The sequence below is a fragment of the Rosa chinensis genome, chromosome 6 (genome assembly GCF_002994745.2).
Source record: "Rosa chinensis cultivar Old Blush chromosome 6, RchiOBHm-V2, whole genome shotgun sequence".
NCBI classification, from domain to species: domain Eukaryota; kingdom Viridiplantae; phylum Streptophyta; class Magnoliopsida; order Rosales; family Rosaceae; genus Rosa; species Rosa chinensis.
Genome location: NC_037093.1, coordinates 27720263 through 27740575, shown reverse-complemented (window position 1 = coordinate 27740575; position 20313 = coordinate 27720263). Strand labels below are relative to the sequence as shown.

Here is a 20313-nt window from a genome sequence, read left to right as displayed (position 1 = left end):
ATATTTCCTCGAAAATAAATAAGTGATTAGCGACTTATCTATATACACTATGCCAAAAACTGCATCACACTACACTTTTTAGACAACGAAAAAAAAAAAAGTGTTGTGTGATGAAGAAAAGTCAATCACACAACATGTTTACTAAACTTCCGTTGTATAAGGTGGTTAAAATTCTGAAGTTTTTGTTTAGAAGGTCATTGCACAACGGTTACAAGAATAATCTGTTGTGTGAATCAAAAAAAAAATTGCGGCAGATTTCCCTCCTAGATGGACTCAAATTTGGCTCCGAATTGTACCCTAGATGCCACTAAATTGTACAACAGTTTAGTTATTTGTGTTGTAGGAGTATACTTGCAAATCATCATACAATGGTTTTAAATGTGCCGTTGTGCAAGTAAGTGGCATAATTTGGAGAAGTCTCCAAAATGACATTCATTCCCCCCAAAACAAGAAAATTTGGCTTCAATGGTTTGTCATGCTTGCAACTTCCTACAACATAATGAACTATCTCTGTTGTGTGAATGAGAAATGCCTAGCCTAAGCGCCAAAACTGGCATTTTGATTTGCACAAGCGGGAAATTTTCATCTTTTGTTCCCTCAGCTATGTAGCAATTCAGACAACGTAAATGTATCTATACGTTGTCTGAGTAACTTAAAAAAAAAAAAAAAAAAAAAAAAAAACAAAGCTATTGCTTACTGCGTAGACAACAGAGGGCGCATTTAAACAAAGTTAGTGCCTTGTTGTTTTTCATTACCTCTCGATCTCCTCTCAAGATGCCCAACACTCACAGCTCCCCATCTCTCTCGTGAAATCTCTGTCCTCTCTCTCTCTCTCTCTCTTCAGATCGCTCCTCTCCCTGTCTCACTCTCAGTCTTCTCTCGCTCTCTTCTTTACCCAGAAATCATAGTCTTCCTCTCTCTTTCATTCTGAAATCCCAAATAGGGAAACCCCAATCTCAGATTCCCCGAAATCAACCAAATCTCTATTGGTCGAACCCTCAATTTGAAACCCAAATTTCATTGACCTAACTCTTGTCTCCACAATTAGTCGGATTTACACTGCACAACCATGGGCCAGGAACTTGATGAAGAACAAGCAGCGCCGCCGGTCATCCTCTGATGGCAAGATTTGGGCGAGTTGCCAGAAAACGAGCTTATTATTGAGGCTCCCGAAAAGGCGAGAAAGGGCGGTGGAAGATGGTTTGCAGAAGATTGCTTAAGAACAGCCGTGAATCTAGGGTTTTGTAGAAGAATACCCGATATCCACTACTAGTTTCAGGTGAACTCTCGGCGAGATTGCACAATTTCAAGAAGTCCCACTGCTTATTTCTGGGTATGATTCTTTTTCATGTTCTTCCTAGCGATAATTGGCAATTTTTGTTCTTTTTCTATTCCGTCAAATCTCTTGGTTTGATAAGCCTTACTGATCTACTTTCTGTTTTACAAATCTCATCGATATAGATCTGTCTATTCAATTTTCTATTCAATTTCTTCTGTCTTAATACCTGGGTCATATCTTGGAAAAACAGGTTGAATGGCAAAATGGTGCTAATGGCCGGACAGTAGAGGTATCTTTCACTTCAATTAGCTCTACATTAGACTGTCAATATGCATAATATATAATGTATATCGCAATTTGTATTTGATTCTTGTTTGTGCAGATTATGATTCTGAAAGCTCGTGCAGATATACACATCAATCTTCCAGCACTTAAGAAGTTGGACTCGATGCTTATTGTAGGTGGCCTCTTATATGCCAGCAATGTTCATAGCACTTTTTTTCTTTTCTTTTCCTGGCTTACATTAACTGATAATTTCTGTTCACCTCATTAATCTTCAATTTGGCAGGAAACACTTGATTCAATGGTGGATACTGAGTTTGGGTATGTAGAAGGTGGTAGCAGGGCAGAAGGACGAAACAGAACTCCAGGTCAGAGCAAGAGATGGTGGCTCCCATCACCTCAGGTACCAGCTACTGGATTCTAGATCTGTCTGTTAAGCATTAATAGTTTCTTCCATGTTTAGTTTATGGAATTGCTTATGACAACTGTCATCAATATATATAGGGTATATGTATACGAGTGAATCTAGCAATGACAGATCAACCCTATTGTAGTAGGATTTATATTAGGATTACAGGGCCACTCCATTAGGCAATTAGGTAGAGATACCCCGTTGTTTTGACCTTACTAGGCCACATGCTTCAGATTATGATTCATCGAACACCTATTAATCCATAAAACAGCTTTAGGATGAATTGGCCATGGACTTGAAAACCAAGACATTGATATATCTTTGCTGCGATAAAGTTTTAAGTAATGATTAGTCTTATGTTCATGATTAAAATGTTCATTTTTATATGTTGTTGGGTTTTGATCGAGTTCAATTACATTTGATTTCTGTACTCTTTTATATGTCCCTTCACTTTGTTCATTATAGATGTGGATACCAATTTAGACTTGGAATAGCTGACAGGTGATAACTATGTTTTCTGTAATGATTAAATAAGAAACATCTTCTATGAATTTCATCATTGATTGATTGCTAAATTGATTGATAATTTGAATATTGCTTGGCATAATTCCAATAACTCAACTACCATTTAGAAATGGTTAAACATTTCTTTCTTTAATACCATCTGTATTCTATAAGGTTTTGGCTTTTCTTTATTCATGTTCACCTAAATGATCAGCTTTATCAAATATACAAGATGCATGTACTGTATATGATGCTGCTGAAGAACATGGATTAGTTGAATTTTGCAGTTTATTTGCCTTCAGACCATATTTTTCATTGCAAGCTCAATGCTACTTGCCCACAGTTGATTTGCCTATATGACCATATATAAAGCATCTGAGGTTTTAATTTAGAATCTATATTTTCTATCATGCATATGTAATTGATTAATTATTGGATATATTAGAGCTTCTGAGATGATTTGAATCGATTATTCTATTGTTTGTTCTTGATGATGGCATATATATCATGAACTGTTTTCAATGTGGTGTGATCATCAAGTTATAATTTTTGTTATTGGAGTTGTTAACGTTAATTCCTTTCCATTCATGAGATATTGACTACACTCTGTGATACATGTATGAAGCTCATTTGTCAAGTGAGTTTTTGATTTCGATATTTGCTTTTATAATTTAGATCAATGATCTTACAAGTCGATAACAAAATCCATTTGAAAACAGTGATGTCAATAGAGTGGAAAAAAGAGCAAATTTTTAGGAGGCGATAATAGAGACAGTCAAAAGAGAGGACAAAGAATGCTTAATGATCAGAATCTGACTATTCCTAACATGACCATGGATTGTAGAAGAAAATCAAAAAGGTGGAGAGAAGGTAATTAGGTATTATTAACTTGATAATGTTTGTGTAGATGAGTAATTTTCATAGAATTTCTTTTAGTGTCCATAGATTTAAGATGGTTGACATTATTAAAACTTTTGTTTGCAACATCTGAGACATTGATCATCAAAGACAATCAGATTTTTGACAACAATGATCAAAATGGTAATACATTTTGACTAAGAATGATTTTTTACTTGAATAATCAGTGATTTGCATCTTTCCAGCTAAAATCATGTACAACTTCATTGATAAATGATCGTCCTTTGAATACAAGGATGTCAACAAACAGTGGAAAAAGGAAACTAAGGAGAGTTTCAGAAGGTGATGTTGCTAATATGAGCATGGATTGTCGAAGAAAATCAAAAAGGTGGAGAGAAGGTAACCATATATTATTAACTTTAAATTGTTTATATCGATGAATTACTTACATAAAATTCTTTTTGCATTCATCTGCTGTATTTACATATTTAACATAGTTGATATCACTAAAATTTTGTTTGCAGCATCTGAGCCAGTGTTAATAAAAAAGAATCAGACGTTCGAGAGTAATAATGAAAATGACAATGCATCTAACTATTGTGATGAGGGAAGTAGAAACGATCGACAAAATTCTGACGTGATTGTAAATGAAAGGTTCTTTTCCCATGAAAATTCAGATGCTTATAATACAAATATGATAGGTAAGTGTAATAATGTTGGATACTTCTTAGTAATAGTCGTTGTTTTTCATTTATATGGACTGCTAAAACTAAGTAATAGTCATTATTTTTCCAAACTGAGTAATAGTCTTTTTTCATTTTTTTTTTTCATTTGTACGAACTGTTAAAACTGAAAATGTAATTATTTCTGCATGACGACACTATAGTTTTCAACTCTATTTTCTATGTTTTTGAATTTAGACCTTAAATAATATCGTTGTAGTTCCGAAACCCGCAGCAAAGCGCGGGTACAATTTCTAGTCATATTAAGAGTGTAGCAATTGACTAATATACAGCTCAGAGATGTATATGACTTCTATTTGGACAACTTGACTTGCAACTTTCAATAGTTAAATCATAGGCATAACAATTGGATATATGCACTTTTGGATGGCATGCAGAAGGTTGTGTTCTGATGGATAGAAAGGAATTTCAACTTTCTAAAGCTTATTTGTTTGTATATAGGTTCTGGACTGGCTTTTTTGGCTGAGGTGTCTTTGGTTGCAAACCACTCGCTTCAACTTTAAAGGCTTGACACCATGGCTGCACAGACTAAGTTCCTGGAATAGTGGGAAGACAAGAGTTTGTATCAATATGTTGGCTATTGAAACCAAGTTCCTGCACAAACTCTATATGTGGCATGTTTTACGTAGTTGTATAAGGTTTTGGGAAATGCTTTTAACATTAAGAGATATATGAAATAGGTTTGATTACTCATTTGAGCATTTGCAATGTGCTTTCTTCCCAATTGATCAATGATCTAGATGTACCATTATTTAGGTAATAATAGAGCATTAATTTTGCCTAATTCTGATAAAAAAATGATCAGGTAACAAAAATAGGACAAAAACACATTGTAATCAATCATATCACACATCGATTTTTAACAAATCAGTGTCTTCTAATTTATACTCACACAACAGAATTAATTGAACTCTGTTGTCCTAAAAGTTAATCACACAACAGAATTAATTGAACTCTGTTGTCGTAAAAGTTAATCACACAACAGAATCAATTGAACTCTGTTGTCCTAAAGTTAATCACACAACAGATATAGTCCAAGAACTGAAGTTTGAAGATCAATCAGACGACAGACAAAATAAAAATATGTTGTCTGGCACGCTTAACATACAACAACTTAAAACTGACACTGTTGTCTGAAGGCAGCGCTTCAACTGCTGCGCAGCTGCGCATGGCATCTGCCGAGCCATCTGTCGAGCCATCACACAACAGTTATAACACATACCCGTTGCCTGTTTATTTATCAGACAACTGTGTTCCACCGTTGTCTGAATTTTCAACAGACAACGGCTCGCTCTACAACGGTGGCACTCCAAATCAGACAACAGTTTTTGTCTGTCGTCTGATAAGGATTTTGGCATAGTGATAGATCAGTTGGCTAATTTAAATATGATATGCTTGTACAATTTTGCGGCCATGTTATTTTGCATGCATCATTTAAATGGGAGAGAATAGCGTATCATATTGAAAATAATGTATATGTGTGACCAAGTTACTTGGCTATGTGCGGAGTCTGACGAAGACTAATTTATTTGTAGGCGTTAGAGCCTAGCTACCTCCACGCTTGAAAATTTTTCCTTTCTTGATGGAAGAGTATGGAGATTAACATGCTTAATTGCTAAGACAATATATATGCACGGTGGCATGAGTCCAACTATTGATATGGTAAGAAATTGTGAGTGCACCATACATATAATTGTGTCTATGCACTAGTGAAAATTAGCATCAGTAGTATGCTTAACAAGTCACAAGATTGTGTCATATATAAACATATATGCATGGGTATGCACCGACACTAATGCAAATGTGCTATATTGGTGTGCAGCAGATATGTTCTGCCAATATCATCTATCATGTTTAATTGCAGAATGGTAAGTCTATGAATTGTGCTATTGAGTCTAAGTTGGACATGTGTGCATGTTGAACACAATAGCAATTATGAGCCAAGGTATGCTCTTGCAACAAGTATAGGCATAGGAATATATAGCTCATAGTTTATGAAATATGTTGTAGCTTTGAAAATAAGGAAATTGATCGACCACCAATAAAGAACACATGTCTATGTATAATTGTGCATGTTAGTATGCGTTGTGACTAGGATAAAATATATAATTGTCAGGAGTGATAATTTGCTAAAGCTCTAATCAATGTGGTTATGACAATTGATAAGAGTCATGCATACGTGAGGTACAGAGTTATTGCGTGTATATAATTTTGTAGAACTCTAGGAGGGCCATGCTTGTCATGGATACCTCTAGATGATAGTCATGCTTTGATTATAAAGTCATGAATCATAAGTTTATGTAGGCATGTAGTGTTTGAACTTGACATTACGAATATCATGCTTGACATGAACGGAAAAGAATCACATGCATGCATATTATTAATACAATCATATATTTGTCCCAATAAATGGGACTTGGCATGCATATGCTTGTGCATGTGCACCACGTGGTGGTTTAGTTTAAAAATTTATGAAAGGGGGCCATTCCATCCTCATGAGATAAGACACACAGGGCAGCTATATTTGAATGTTAGTACACGGTGAGCAATGCAGCTGTTTTTTGAAAAATAGACATGCGTACAGAGTATGCAGTAATTGCTGAAAGAGCAACAAACATACAGACACACTCACACACATGATTACTGATAACTTTGAGAAATGGTAAAAGTGCGAAGACTTAGCTTTGCTTGCTCGCAAAAGTATACTGCCGGGAGTAATACAAAGTTCCGAGCTTCTGGCAACGCTCCGAGTACCCGGACAAAGAAGATTCCGGGTTGAGTAGATCGATGGGTTCCCGGGTGGGAGTTGGTGTGCCGGGTCGAAAACATGTTCAGGTGATCCCCGGTGGCATGTGCTCTACGGGTTGGTGTCCACACCAGCTTCCCGGTTGCCAAGGGCAATTGTCTGGGTGTTCAAGAACAGGTTTTTTTTTTTTTTTGGAGGAGTTTCTCATGTTCATGAGTTGGTGAACCCGGGAACAAACGATGTTGACCGGGAATCAAGATGGTTTCGCACCAAGGGGTGAAGAAGCTGCCGGTGACGGATCAATTCCGGGGTGTTTCTCTTGCGTTGCTCAGTAGATGACGTGCTGACAAGGTACGGAAGCAGATTGGATATTGAGCTGGCTGATAACAAATTAAGCTGGAGATTCGCACTGTCCGGGATGGGAAAGGATCCGGGTTGTCGATTTTTTTTTTTTTGGGGTGATAGCCGCCACTAGTGATTGAGTGATCTCGGATGTTCCGGGTTGAGTCTCGGCTCGGTGTCCCGGTTGCTGCTATGGTCATGAGTGAGGGCTGGTGGGTCTGAGAGTGAAGGTTGTTCCGGTGGACTGATGAGTTGTGTCGGCGGGTCTCGTATAGTGATACCGCACGGGTTGGCAATCTCGATGGGTCGCCGGGATTTGTCGTAACTCGTAGAGTTCTCAGATGGAGGGGGATGATGAACTTCGCTCAGTTGGGTCTGAGTTGACACCGGTGAGAGAGGTCACGACCAGGTCGGGTATGGAGTTGGTTACCGGGTGCAAGAGATAAAGGTTGGATATCTGAGAAGTGATGCTCAATGATCGAGACCTTGAGAGCCGACCAAGACTGACGTTTCTAGGTACCAAAGCTTCTGATCTCTCCACCTCCAAGAGCTCATAAGACCCATGAGTTTGTTGTTGCCGTTGGTCTAAGAATGATGTGAAGTGAGTACGAGTGCCGGGTGCAGAGATAAAGATCCGGGTGCAGAGAAGAGAAGATCACGGATCTGTATAGTTGTACCCATGCATTCTAGGTAGAAGTCAGTCTCCTGGGCTTTTTTGATGTGCGAGACTAGCTCTACATGTAATTGGACATATACTACTAGGTCGGTGGCATGGCAGCGTGATCATGAGAGTGGTATCGGAAACTTGGCCCGATGATAGTCACCGGGAAGAATATGGTCCCGGGGGGGGGGGGGGGGGGGGGGGGGTAACATGATTCTTGGTGGTACCCGCTGACTCCTCGGAGGCCCGGAGAAGAGTGAAGCTTGGGAGCGGAGTTGAGGGTGTGGGGTGTTCGCGTACCCGCTGACTCAAGTACCCAAGGTCGGAGGTTCAGGGTGAGGTGTCCTGCATGTACCCGGTGGCTCGTGGTACCCATACATGACTCGTGGTACCGGTACATGATTGTTGCACAATGTCGGAGGTTCATACCCATACTTAGGGGCCCTCCTTCTAGCACCAATGTTTCTGCGTGAGAATACGGGAACTAAGTATGAAGCATCATGGAGAGAGAGAGACGCAAGCATGTATAGTGGTTCACCTTGCCCTTGAGACAAGGCTACGTCCACTTAGAGATTTCACTATGAGTGAGGCCAAGTAACCTTTGTAATGATACAAGTGTGAGGATCATGGATCTCATCCCCATCTAAGAAGGGGAGGACTTCCCCTTATAGCTAAAGGAAGTCTCCTTCTAGTTTACATTTCCGATATGGGACATAATACACATATTTACTTCTCTTGAAGCCTTTTGGAGAGCATGGGAGGGTGGCCTCCCGGCTAGGTACCGGCCGACCTCCACCATGGCAACGTAGCTTGAGTGTCGGTCTACCGGATGCATATCGTAGGTCGGACTAATCATGTCGCGGGACCCACCTACGAGGTCGTTGCTTATGCTTGGCGATATGTGATATAGGCGGTATGTACAGTTGTCGAGTTTTGAAAACGAGTCATTTTGTGGGATCGTCTTAATGGAGTTGAGAGGGTGATTTCTACTATATTTAAGTTGTTTGATTTTATTAGTGATTTCGGTTTTATTTGAATGGTTTGTTTTTAATGTAATCTCCTTAACTAAGTTATATGCAGGGATTACTGTCTTTTGAATTGTTTGTTTTAATGTAATCTCCTGAACTAAGTTATATGCAGGGATTACTGTCTTTTGAATTGTTTATTTTAATGTAATTTCCTGAACTAAACTATATGCAGGAGTTGCTATGAATTGAATTGTGTGATTTTAGGTGATCCCTGAACTAATTTTCTACGCAGGGATTACTAATTTTTACCTAGTGCGATTGTATGTTTGGTTGTGTTTGTAGAGCTAAATATTGTTGCTTTAATTTATCTGACGAGCTGAGAAATTATAAGCATGCGTGACGTGAGTCATTTTAATTAAGATTACTCATACGAGCTTGAAAAGCTTACCGGGTTTGTTGGTTGCAACCCAGTGCACTATTCCATGGTGTGGGTTTATTGTGCAGGTTAGAATATCGAGTGATCGTCGTCGAATCTGAGCTGTACGTTCGGTAGCGTGGACGTCGAAAGGTACTTTTTAGTTTAAATCTTCCGCTGTGTAGTGAGAGAGTGTGGGTGAGCTTACTTATTGAATTGTTGTTCAGTTTAATTTGTAAACTCTTTGTAATGTAGTATGTGACTCTAAAGAACGAGTCAGTATTGACATTGTGAGCTCAGTTGGTATAGTTGCTTAATTTATATGAAAAAATTTCTATGTGTTTTCTTGTGCTTGTTAAGTTTCACGTTTCGGATTTGAATTTATTTATTCAAAATTAGGGGCGTGACACTATTGTTGATATTGGGTGCCCTTAGTAATTTTTGAGGTGCACCTAATTGAAAATGAAATTGTGTTGATTTGAGAAACGTCTTGATATAGTTTGTAATTGGTCAAAAATGGTTATTAGTCGTGATTGGTCAAACATGGGTCAAACCATGGTTAACTCCTGGTCAAACAAGGAAAAGTTGGTTGGATGATTTATTAATCATTGAGACTATAAATAGTAATTCCATAGATTATTAACGATTGATATGTTGGAAATTATGACTCCAGTTACCGTAGGAACGGAAGGTTTGTGAATTTAGGACAACGTGAAATGGTAAAGCTTCGGAATCTAGGTAGGGGATTTGGGACTCACTTGGTTAGTTGTTTTCATATTTAATTTAATGGTGATGCATGATGAGTTGAATGGCTTGATTACATTAAAATGCAATGCATACTAACCAAACCGTGAGAGAATGTGTGATGGCTTGAGAGTGAAGGGTGGCACTGACTTCCTTGGGTTCGATCCGCTTAACCTCTAAAGGGTTAGCTACACCGGTCGGACGGTGAGCGATCGCAAAGACGACTCGGTTCCATGTGTGTAGCTACGCTTACCTGGTTATTTATTAATTCGAGATAAGATCGTGTAGTGGGTTTACAGTACCAGCCATCAGGTAATATATGGAGCCGTATTTATTTGTGTTTCATGCATCGGTTTTGGGTAGAGGTGGCAAACGGGCCACTAAGCACGAGCACGGCACGGGCCCAGCACGCTTAAAAGCGACCCTGCACGGCCCAAGCCTGTTAGTGGCACGGCACGACCCGAGCACGTTAGAATAACGGGTCGGGCTGGGCCTAAGAATATTGGCCCATTGGCCCGGCCCGAGCACGACATATTGTGGGCCGGCCCGTTACAAACACAAAATTTCATTTTGTTTTTAAAAATATTAGAAAAATACAATGATGAGATTTGAATATGAGACCTTTTTATTTAAAATCTCATGGCAATTCCACCAATGTTTTATTTTATATTGTCAAAATAATGAAACAAAACATTATATCCTTGTTTTGACATAAGTATTTTTTCTAAATATTAAATATATGTTTATTAATAAAGACTAATCTCATAATAATACAACTATAGAATGAAGGAAAGAATAATAGATACTAAATCTTCATTATATTAATAAAGATTAATCTCACAATAATATACTAAAAACAATATATTTTGAGTTTTTTTTTCTTCTTTCTTTCTTATAGTGGAATATAAAAAATTATTAGAAATCTAATCTTAAAAAGCTAAGATTAAGGACGAACGCTCACCCCTACAATAGTGTGGTTGCAAGTACTGTGCACTGGTAACAGGATTGTGGTGGACGGAATTGGGTGTGCTGGATTCAAGAACTCTTCATAAAGGAAATCAGGTTCCGGATGTTTCTCTCGACTTTTATTTCTTGACACTAGTTATCTCAGAACTTCTTGTTGGCTGTTTGTTGTGGTTGTTAAATCCATTATTCCTTGACTATTTGAAAATGACGTGTTCTAGAAGAACAAAGTGAATTTAATAATTTTAAGAAGTTTTCACCTCAAAAGTATTTTGAAATCTCCGCTGTACATTTTACGAAAATCATTATAAAACAAAATGCCTTGCGGGTTTCTAGGATGTAAATCGAACTTTCGGTTTATGTCTTAGAGAAACGCGGCACTGTGACATGCTCAAGTTGGAGAGGTGCAGTTCGGGGCGTTACACTAATCCTCAATTTTAAAATTTACATAAAAAAAAATAATACCACCATTTGAATTTACATCCAGAAGTGATTAAGCATAATTTCCTTAGTCAGTCACGGACCAGGTGAACACCATTGTTTAAATTGTTATAATCTAACATTTCTAATCATCCTTTCAAAAAAAAACATTTTTTAAATCATATAATTACTCTATAAAGGAAAAAAATGTAAATAAATAAATCACATAAGTCGATCAAATCATAAAATGGGCAAAACATTTGGTGCTACCATTTAGTTTGGTGCCAAGACATTTCTTTTTAACAAAATATTGGTAGAATGTCTCCCCCCCCCCCCCCCCCCCCTCTCTCATGTATTATGCGGTTCCATTAATGATCAAGGCTTAAGAGCAGCCGTACTGGCCCTATTTTAAGAAAAAAAAAAATATTGGTAGAAATCTCTTATTGTAGGATTAGTGAGGCTCCTATTATCATGCATTAGGGATACTCTTCCATTGATTAATGTAATTTGGGGTTTAGCTACCTAGGCCTCCCCCTCCCAACCAAATTGTATTCAGTATTTTCACTAATCGAGGAGGCTTGAGAGCAACCACACCAAACTCTTAATTTCAAAAGAAAAAAAAATTGTTCGTGGAAGTTGCACTTTAGAATAAAAAATAAAAAATAAAAACTAACGCTCTGACTTTGTATCACATTAAGAAATAAACGCTATGACAGTTAACCTTAATGGATGATACTAAACTACACATTGGATGATGTCCAAGGTTAAAAGATTATGTTGTGTTGATGAGTTAGGATCTTTCCAAACAAAATAACTCAATACAACTGATTTAATTAACTCAACACTACCTCCTTTACGCTGAATTGAATGAAGATTTGACGAGGTCTTGATCACTACTACTTCCTAATTATAGATCTATCTGTTTTAGGCAACAATCTGCAAGCAGTTACACCACCGAATTACAGTAGCTTCTTCTCTATTTTCTAGTTTTTTGGGTGCTCAGGGTATTATTGTCTGCTTGGATGTCCCAATTTTCTCTTTGAATCTGTACTGTTCTTTTATTTTCTTGCCTTCCAACTGTTGTTAGGCATGATTACTTGGTAGGGGTCATCATTTAGCCCTTAGGCCCTAAACCCGCCCCGCCGGTAGGGCTGAAGCCCGACCCGGCCCTTGCATTAGGGCGGGCCGGCCGGACCCTTTTTAAAATAGGGTAGGGTATGGGCCATGAGAATGAAACCCGGCTCGGCCCTTTAGGCCCGCCCGAATAAGCCCTAATAATTTTCTATTTTTTCTATTTTTTAATTATGTTTCTCTTTTTTCTATAATATGCAATTTATCTCTTTCTTTGTAATTGATTTCTTAAGCTTTGTTTTCTTTAGTTTTTATTTTTCTTTGTTACATAACAATTAATATTAGGAGATTTAGAGAGATAGTTAATTGAATATAACCACCTTAACTAATATTAATAAATGTTATAAGTTACAATAGGACTACTTCCAAAAACCCTAGGCGCCGCTCTGACGCCCCAAAACCCTAGAACTCTCATATTTGCTTCTCGATCCCTCTCTCCATGGCAACGATAGATGATGTTGCAGCAAGTTTTGCATCGTCGCTAGCTTTCCTAGGCGACGATGTGGTGGATATTTCAAAGATGCCAGGAGCAGATACCAGGCGAGGTTCTCAGGCATACCTCCTGGCTCGACCTCTCACGCCAAAGCCGTTTACTGCATCGGATTTGCAGCGTCATTTCAAGCGTATTTGGGCTCTCAACGCTACATTCAAGGTGCAGGAAAGAGCGCAGAAGCGCTTTATGATATCTTTTGATCTGCACAAGGACAGGAACAAGGTCCTGCGAGGCGGGCCCTGGTATTTTCAGCGTGCACCAGTCATCATCCATGAGTATGATGGATTGCAATCCCCTACTGCAATTCAGATGCATGATTTGTTTTTTTGGGTGAACCTGCATAACATACCGCCAGCCTTAGAGGTAAAGAATACAATTGTGAATGTTGCTTCGATTGCAAGCAGGTTTCTGGAGTGGGATGAGAAATTGTTCAAGGCAACAGGTGACATTAGGGTTCATGTGGCACACCCTATTGCCAAACCCTTCTTCCTGACGAAAACCCTAAAGCTCACGCCAGGGGTTATTGAGGAAATCTCGTTTTATTTTGAAAATCTGCTTGGTCGTTGTCAAGATTGCAGTCTTATCTTTCATGAGAATGGGGAATGCATGTACGTAGGTAAGAACGCTCAACTGCGCTTGGATTCAAAACTGATTGAAAACAAGGTGGAGTTGCCTAGTTCTTTTGCAGGTTTTGCGCACTGCAATTTCAATGGAGGTGCATTTCGTTTTCAAGGCATCCAAACGCCCATTCTGTCTCCTGTGGCACGAAGTCTGTTTAGCTCTGGTTCTACCTCCAAATTGCGCAAACCTCTGGTTGTCCGTCATGCCAATCTGCAAACCCCAGAGGAAGCCAACAAGCAGCTTGCATTAGTACCTAGTGCCGAACAGTCTCCCTTGAAGCGAGGAAGGCCTGGCTCTCCCTATGCCTCTCCTAAGAAACTAAAGCTCATACTAGGGCATCTTGTAGTTGGCCACAACGGTTCATCCGCACCAACAAAGAAGATGAAGATGCTTGCTGCCTCAATCAAGCTTTCTGCCAAATCATTGGGACTAGTAGAAACACCAGGTGGAATGTTGGTTCCTGCACAAGTCATGATGCCTAGGGGAGATGTCTCCCATGACTCCACTTTCAAAAAGAAACGGGGCCGGCCATTAGGGTCCCGAAACAAGCATCCTCCCAAGCCAAAGAAAGAGGTCTTTGCTGAAGATGTGCTTTCCTATCTCCACTCGGAAAAGCCGACTAGCCCTAGCTCAAAGGGCAAGGAAAAGATGTAGCCTTTAGGGTATGTTGCCTATTACTATGCTTTGCTTCATAGTACATAGGCTCACTAGAATAAGTGAACATGACTTGTTTGAATGAATGATCTAGACTATGTATCATCGTGGTGTGTTTTACATCACAACTTCTTGACTATCTGTACATGGTAGTGAAAAGATATGTAATGGTCATTCTGGCCTTACCATATTAATGAAATCCATATAATTACTTTGTCAAAAAAAAAATTGTTATAAGTTAATTCCTATACACACACACACACACACACACACACACATATTAAATATGATCAACTAAAAACAATGTCTTATATTACCTATATAACCATCGAGCCACATTTTGAGGAAAAAAAATAATGTAAGTTTTTTTTTTATTAAACAAAATAAGGCCCTTTTCGGCCCTATTCGGAAGGTCGGTTAGACCCGGCCCTTTCGGCCCTAATAGATCGGGCTTTTAGGGCGGGTAAGGGTTAACATATTTAAGCCCCAGCCCTAAATTTTGTTGACTTTGACTAGGGTAGGGCCAGCCCTAGCCCGGCCCATGATGACCCCTATTACTTGGGTTTGTTTTTGTTTTCGTTTTGGGGTTTGGGTTGTTTGTGCTCCCTTGAATTAGAAAAATAAAATAAAAAATTATCCACAAAATGGTCATATGTGTAACCAGTCTCCAAAAAATCCCCCCTGCGCAGCTGCTTAGGCGCTAGGCGGTGGCCAACCTCCTCGATTAGTCTGAGAAGCACCTAGGTAGGCCGGTTTTTAAAAATGTTCAAAATATTTATTTATTTTTTATCAAATACTAAAAATGACTTTTCATTGTAAGTACTCATTATATATTTAACTTTTTTCCAATCTTTCCAATCAACTATACTACTAATTAATGAATTAAAAAGGGCGCCTGAAGGCCTGAAAAGCTTGATTTTCCCTTCTAAACGCCTCTGTTTCGGTAGCCAAGCGCATAAGTAAAAACAAGGTGAAGGCGTACGCCTGATGAACCGCTGCTGCAATCCAGCTCGTAAAATTCAGGGATCCAAAAGTTCCAAAGCTCTTGCGCCATTATTACCTTACACGCGCCTGAGAGAAATGAGAGTTTTCTTAACCCTGTCCGGTGGCGAGCCCTTTCGCCATCGTCGGACGGGCCTTGTCGACTCCATGTGGGTCTAGGGAGAGGTCGGGTACCTCGATTGTCGTGTTCGTATCAGGGAGATCGAGGTGCTGGTTTGGGCAGTGAAGAGAGGGGAGATTGCGGCGGCGGTCGACTTCTGGTTTGTCCTTCGCGGGTCTGATCTACGTAAGGAACTCATGTTGAATGGTTGGAGGCTGCTGGGGGGTGACTGGATCGCGGCAGATTGGTCGGGCTTTGATCGGACAGATCCAATCCAGGTTGGATTCCTCGAATCTGATCTGGGGAAGGCTTTGTTTGGCAGAAGCAATGCTTATCCATGGCGCGGTGATGGAGGTTTGGCGACGATCTGCCTGTTCTGGCTGGGCGGAACACTCGGCGGTCCGGCGACAGTGGGTTTGGACCAGGCTTGGCTGACGACATGTGGTCTTCCTGTTTCCTTGGATGAGGCTTGGGCTTGGGCCCATTTTTTGGGCCTGGCCTGGGATGGATTTATTATTTATGTTTTTTTATTTATTTTATTTGGTTAGTATTATTGTCTCGCCTTTGGCGTGAAATAAATCCCTACATGTATCTTGTAGGGCTAGTCGGGCTAAATGTTCGTGCCTGCACTCTTAGTGCCTTGTCTGGCCTAGTGAGGAGGCAATCCATTGTTAAATGGTCGCAACCTCCTAGTGGCAGAATGAAACTAAGTGTCGTCGGATTTATTTTCCCGCGGCAACATAGTAGGAAAGCTGCGATTTTAGTAATTATGCTTCGTTGTAATGGAGTAGCCAGCAGTGCACTCTTTGCTAATTGGTGCTTGTTAGAATACATGTATTTTGTAGAGTCGCCTAATATTATTTCGGGACCTCTAGATGCTTATTGTAATCAGGGATTTAGGCCCAATGTCCCCCACTCCTTGTATTCGGCAATTTCATTAATTAAGACTTGAGGGCAGCTGCACCAGCCCTTCTTTCACAAAAAAAAAAAAAAAAAAAAAAAAAAAAAAAAAAAAAAATCCTCTATCTCTCTTTCCGCCATCATTATTACTTTGGAATGGAATCCGTCTAAGCAGTCTTCTTTTCTAGGTTTGAGATTCCCGTAAATAGGATTGGAGAATCCTAAAGGATATAAATTAATGGAAGAAAAATTCCCTTTTTGAAAGCAAAATGAAAAGAAAATAAGGACCTGGATAAATCAATTAGGACTCATCAATCAGACCTTCAAAATAATTGAAAATAAGGGATAAGGATAAATTGACCTAAAATTATTCAATTGATAATGATAAATTGACCTAAAATTATTCAATTGATTTTAAGGCTTACGCCTTTGTGAAAACGTCTTGAGTCACGCCTTAGCATTTTAAAACATTGCTACTAACTATAATTTTTTATTTTAATTTCACTTATCTATATGTTGCATAGTACAATTAAAATAATATAAATTCCCGCCTAAGCCCACCGCACCTAAGCTGTGCCAATTTGGGCCTTAGATAGTGTAGCTCTAGATATACTTTGTCTATATGAAGTATTATGACGGTTGCCACATATATAGACCTACCCAAAAAATTCTAAAATTAACATGACATTAATGAGCCATCATTTTCTGTGGGAGCCATGTCTTCCTTAGATAATTAGGGTCCTTTGACCCATAAGGACAATCAGTGGTGTTCACCTGGTTAGTTGCTGACCAAAGAATTTATGCTCAACAACCCTTAGATTTACATCCAATGGTGGATAACAAAACACCTCAACTTAATAATAATTCTCTCTGCCCTTGGATTTACATCCAAGGGTGGTTGAGCATTATTTTCTTGGTCAATAACTAACCAGGTGAACATTTTCGTAAGGACAATAGTCCTTAAAATTTTTTCCATAAGTTGAGGGTCTAAAAAAAAATTTCCTAAATGGACACTAAACCCACAAGCTTCTTTATTACATTTTACCAAAATGTTTTTTCTTACCAAACTTGTAAGTTAGTTAAATAGCTTTTTACACAACATAAGATGTGCTAATCTGGGCCTTACATGGTCTAGCTCTAGGTGCTAATCTGGGTCTTAGACAGTCTAGCTCTAGATATATTTTTGTTAAGGGTCCTTGACCCAAAGTACCAAAATGAGCAAAAATTATCTCACTTACCCCAGCAACAGATTTTTATTCCCATTTATCCTGTTTATAGTAAAATAATAGTTTTGCCCTTGATTTAATTAATTAATTACATGTGGCCCTCTCTCTCTCTCTCTCTCTTGTCTAGATGGCAGACGGCGAGATGAGGTCGAAGATGACCGGTCGCCGCTGGTAGGCCATCTCGGAGTCAGAGCTTGTAGGCGATGAGGAGTCGGACATGGTAGGGGACGAGGACAGGCCGCCGCTGGCAAGTGATCTCGGAGTCGGAGCTGGTAGGCGACGAGGAATCGGAGCTGGTAGGCGATGAGGACTGGTCGCCACTGGTAGGTGATCTCGGAGTCGAAGCTTCGAAGAACCGGCGAGAAGCTGAGTCTCCACATCATCTTTCGAATTCTGAGGTGCTGCTGCTTTGGAATTGACGCTTTTGCTATTTTACGAGAAGATGAAGTACAGAAACAGAGGCCGAGCTTGGATCCCTGAGCTGCACCCGATTTCTAGGTGGTTTGCTCCGATTTGGTGCCCACAGCATTTTCTGGGTGGCCAAATCATATATTTTTTTTTAGTATACTGTGGGCTCCGAAAGTGAAAGAAATTTTTTTTTTTTACAATTCTTGTTTTATACATGCACAGCTTTGAAAAGAATTCCATCATCTAATTTGGTCTTGTTTTCATTACACAATCTGTTCTTTTTTTTTTTGGTAAAATGGGGCAGAAGGCCGAGAAGGAAAGAAAAAAGGGAAAAAAAAGTTTTATTGGGGGGCAATACAGGTGTATTGAGGGGCAATAGACGTCTATTGGAGGGTAATAAATGTTTTGAACTGATGTAATCTTCTCTTTTTTTTCCTTAATCAAAGTTTTATTTGTCTAAATTTAGGGAGATTAGTTCTCATTCCAGCGACCGAAAGTTCTATTAGGAGGCAATATACGTCTATTGGGGGGCAATACAAGTTTATTCAGTGGACGATAAACCTCTCCAGGCCCATATGAGATCTACAACAACCTCTTTAGAGACTTCCGGCGAGGTTTCATAAACCTCTATTGCCCCCCAATAGATGTGTATTTGGGGGCAATAAACCTCTTCCGCGACCTATGAGATCTCCGATGACCTCTTTGGGGACCTCATGCGAGATTTTCAGAGAAGTCTGGTGGCCGGTGACAGGATTCCCGCGCCGGTGACCGTATTCTAGCAAAAGATGGCCGAAATTCGGAGACCGGTGACCGGGCTCCAGCGAAGTCTCCTATGGTTTCTTTCTCTTCCATTTTCTCTCTCTCTAAGTAACAAAAGGGTGAGGGTAAAATAGTCTCAAAAAAAAAAAACAAAACAAAAAAAACTTGATGGGGTATTAGGGAAGACTTCCTTGGAGTGTTTTAGGTAAGGGAACAATGAGGGTAAAATAGACCACTACTGTTTACTTTTTCCACCACTACCACCACGACCTCCTCGTCCCCTAGCCACGACTCGGATCGCTCCGGCCGCTTCCCCTGCAAAGACATATCGGAACCGGGATCGGGCTGGACTGATTCGTGAAGGTAAAAATCTGAGGAGTTGTAAAGATTTGGACTTTGTTGGATTTGATCAATTTGGTTTAGGTTGAGGTTAGTATTGATAGGGATTTGATTTGATTGAGGGGAAGGTAAGAATATGAGGATGGTTTGGTTAGGGATTTTGGAAGAAGAAGATGGAGAGGAGGAGACATGGTGGAAGAAGAAGGGATAAAAAGAAAAAGGAAGAAAAAAAAAACAGAGAGAAATTTTTTTTTTTTTAAATAATCAGTGAGGGTAAAATAGACATTTTGGAGTGAAATGGATGCCAGGTCAGCAATTTAACGGACAATTTGGACAGAGCTTGACGGCAAGGACTAATTGGGAGGAAATTGAGAGTTTGAGGAGTTTTTAGGTGAAATTCGAATGTCAGGGACTGAAACGATAAAACCCTACAAGTATAGGGAGTAAACAGTATTTAACTCTTAAAAAAAAAACTTAATTGGGTAAGTGGAAAAAAAATTCCTAGAAATTGGGTAAATGGACAAAATCTCTTTTGTTAGGCATCCTTTTATACAACGTAAGTTGTGCTAACTTTTGAATTAAGCTTTTTATTTTGCTACTTAACTTATACAGTTTTTTACACAACATAACCGGTGCTAATTTGGGCCTTAGACAGTCTAGCTCTAGATATACTTTGTTTATGGGAAGAGTATATAGTGACATTAGAGCAAGTCCACAAGTGCTTTCTAGCACGGCTACCACATAAACCTACCCCAAAAATTCCAAAATTAAATGAGTCATCGTTCTCCCCGACTCATTTCTTCCTTATTTGCATGATCCATTCTAGTTTTGAATAATTAATTATAATGCAAAAAATAAAAAAATTTTGCCCTAACCCTGACTTTGATCTAAATGAAAGCAAGTATTAAAAAGTGAGTCAACAATGTTTCACGCCTTTACCCACTATTCATAACTTTGCCTCAACGGGTGAACTTGTTCTTAGTGAATGATGAAGCAATGCTCTAAATCCTACTTCATTATTCCTATGGACAAGCTAATACAACTGCAGATACTTTGTGCCCATGTTGCTTTATCACATGCACAATTGAATCTGCTGACAAATTAAACAATACTCTAGCGAGATTTTCTCTCGAAACCTAGCGGCTCTCTCCCTAAACCCTGCTACCTATCTAGTAGGCGACTTTTGCCGCCTTCACTTCTTCGCTTCCTCAATGGCTTCAATCGACGCCGTCACTGTCAATTTTGCAGCCTCTCTGGCTTTTGCTGAAGGGGGTAATGCCCCGGATCTGGGGAAGATTGGAGGAGGTCCTGTTCGTCGATCTTCTCAATCTTTTCTTTTAGGG

At 39.4% G+C, this 20313-nt stretch overlaps 1 protein-coding gene across 1 annotated transcript; it reads left to right on the top strand.

The window, feature by feature from the left end:
• The first annotated feature begins 1069 nt into the window (after positions 1 to 1069).
• Positions 1070 to 4598, top strand: LOC112172025 (rop guanine nucleotide exchange factor 3-like). The gene is made up of 7 exons (XM_040508507.1): positions 1070 to 1108; positions 1530 to 1568; positions 1662 to 1736; positions 1848 to 1964; positions 3581 to 3734; positions 3860 to 3989; positions 4520 to 4598. The coding sequence occupies exons 1-7, from the start codon at positions 1070 to 1072 to the stop codon at positions 4542 to 4544; spliced, it is 579 nt and encodes a 192-aa protein (XP_040364441.1). The 3' UTR covers positions 4545 to 4598.
• Positions 4599 to 20313: the final 15715 nt, after the last annotated feature.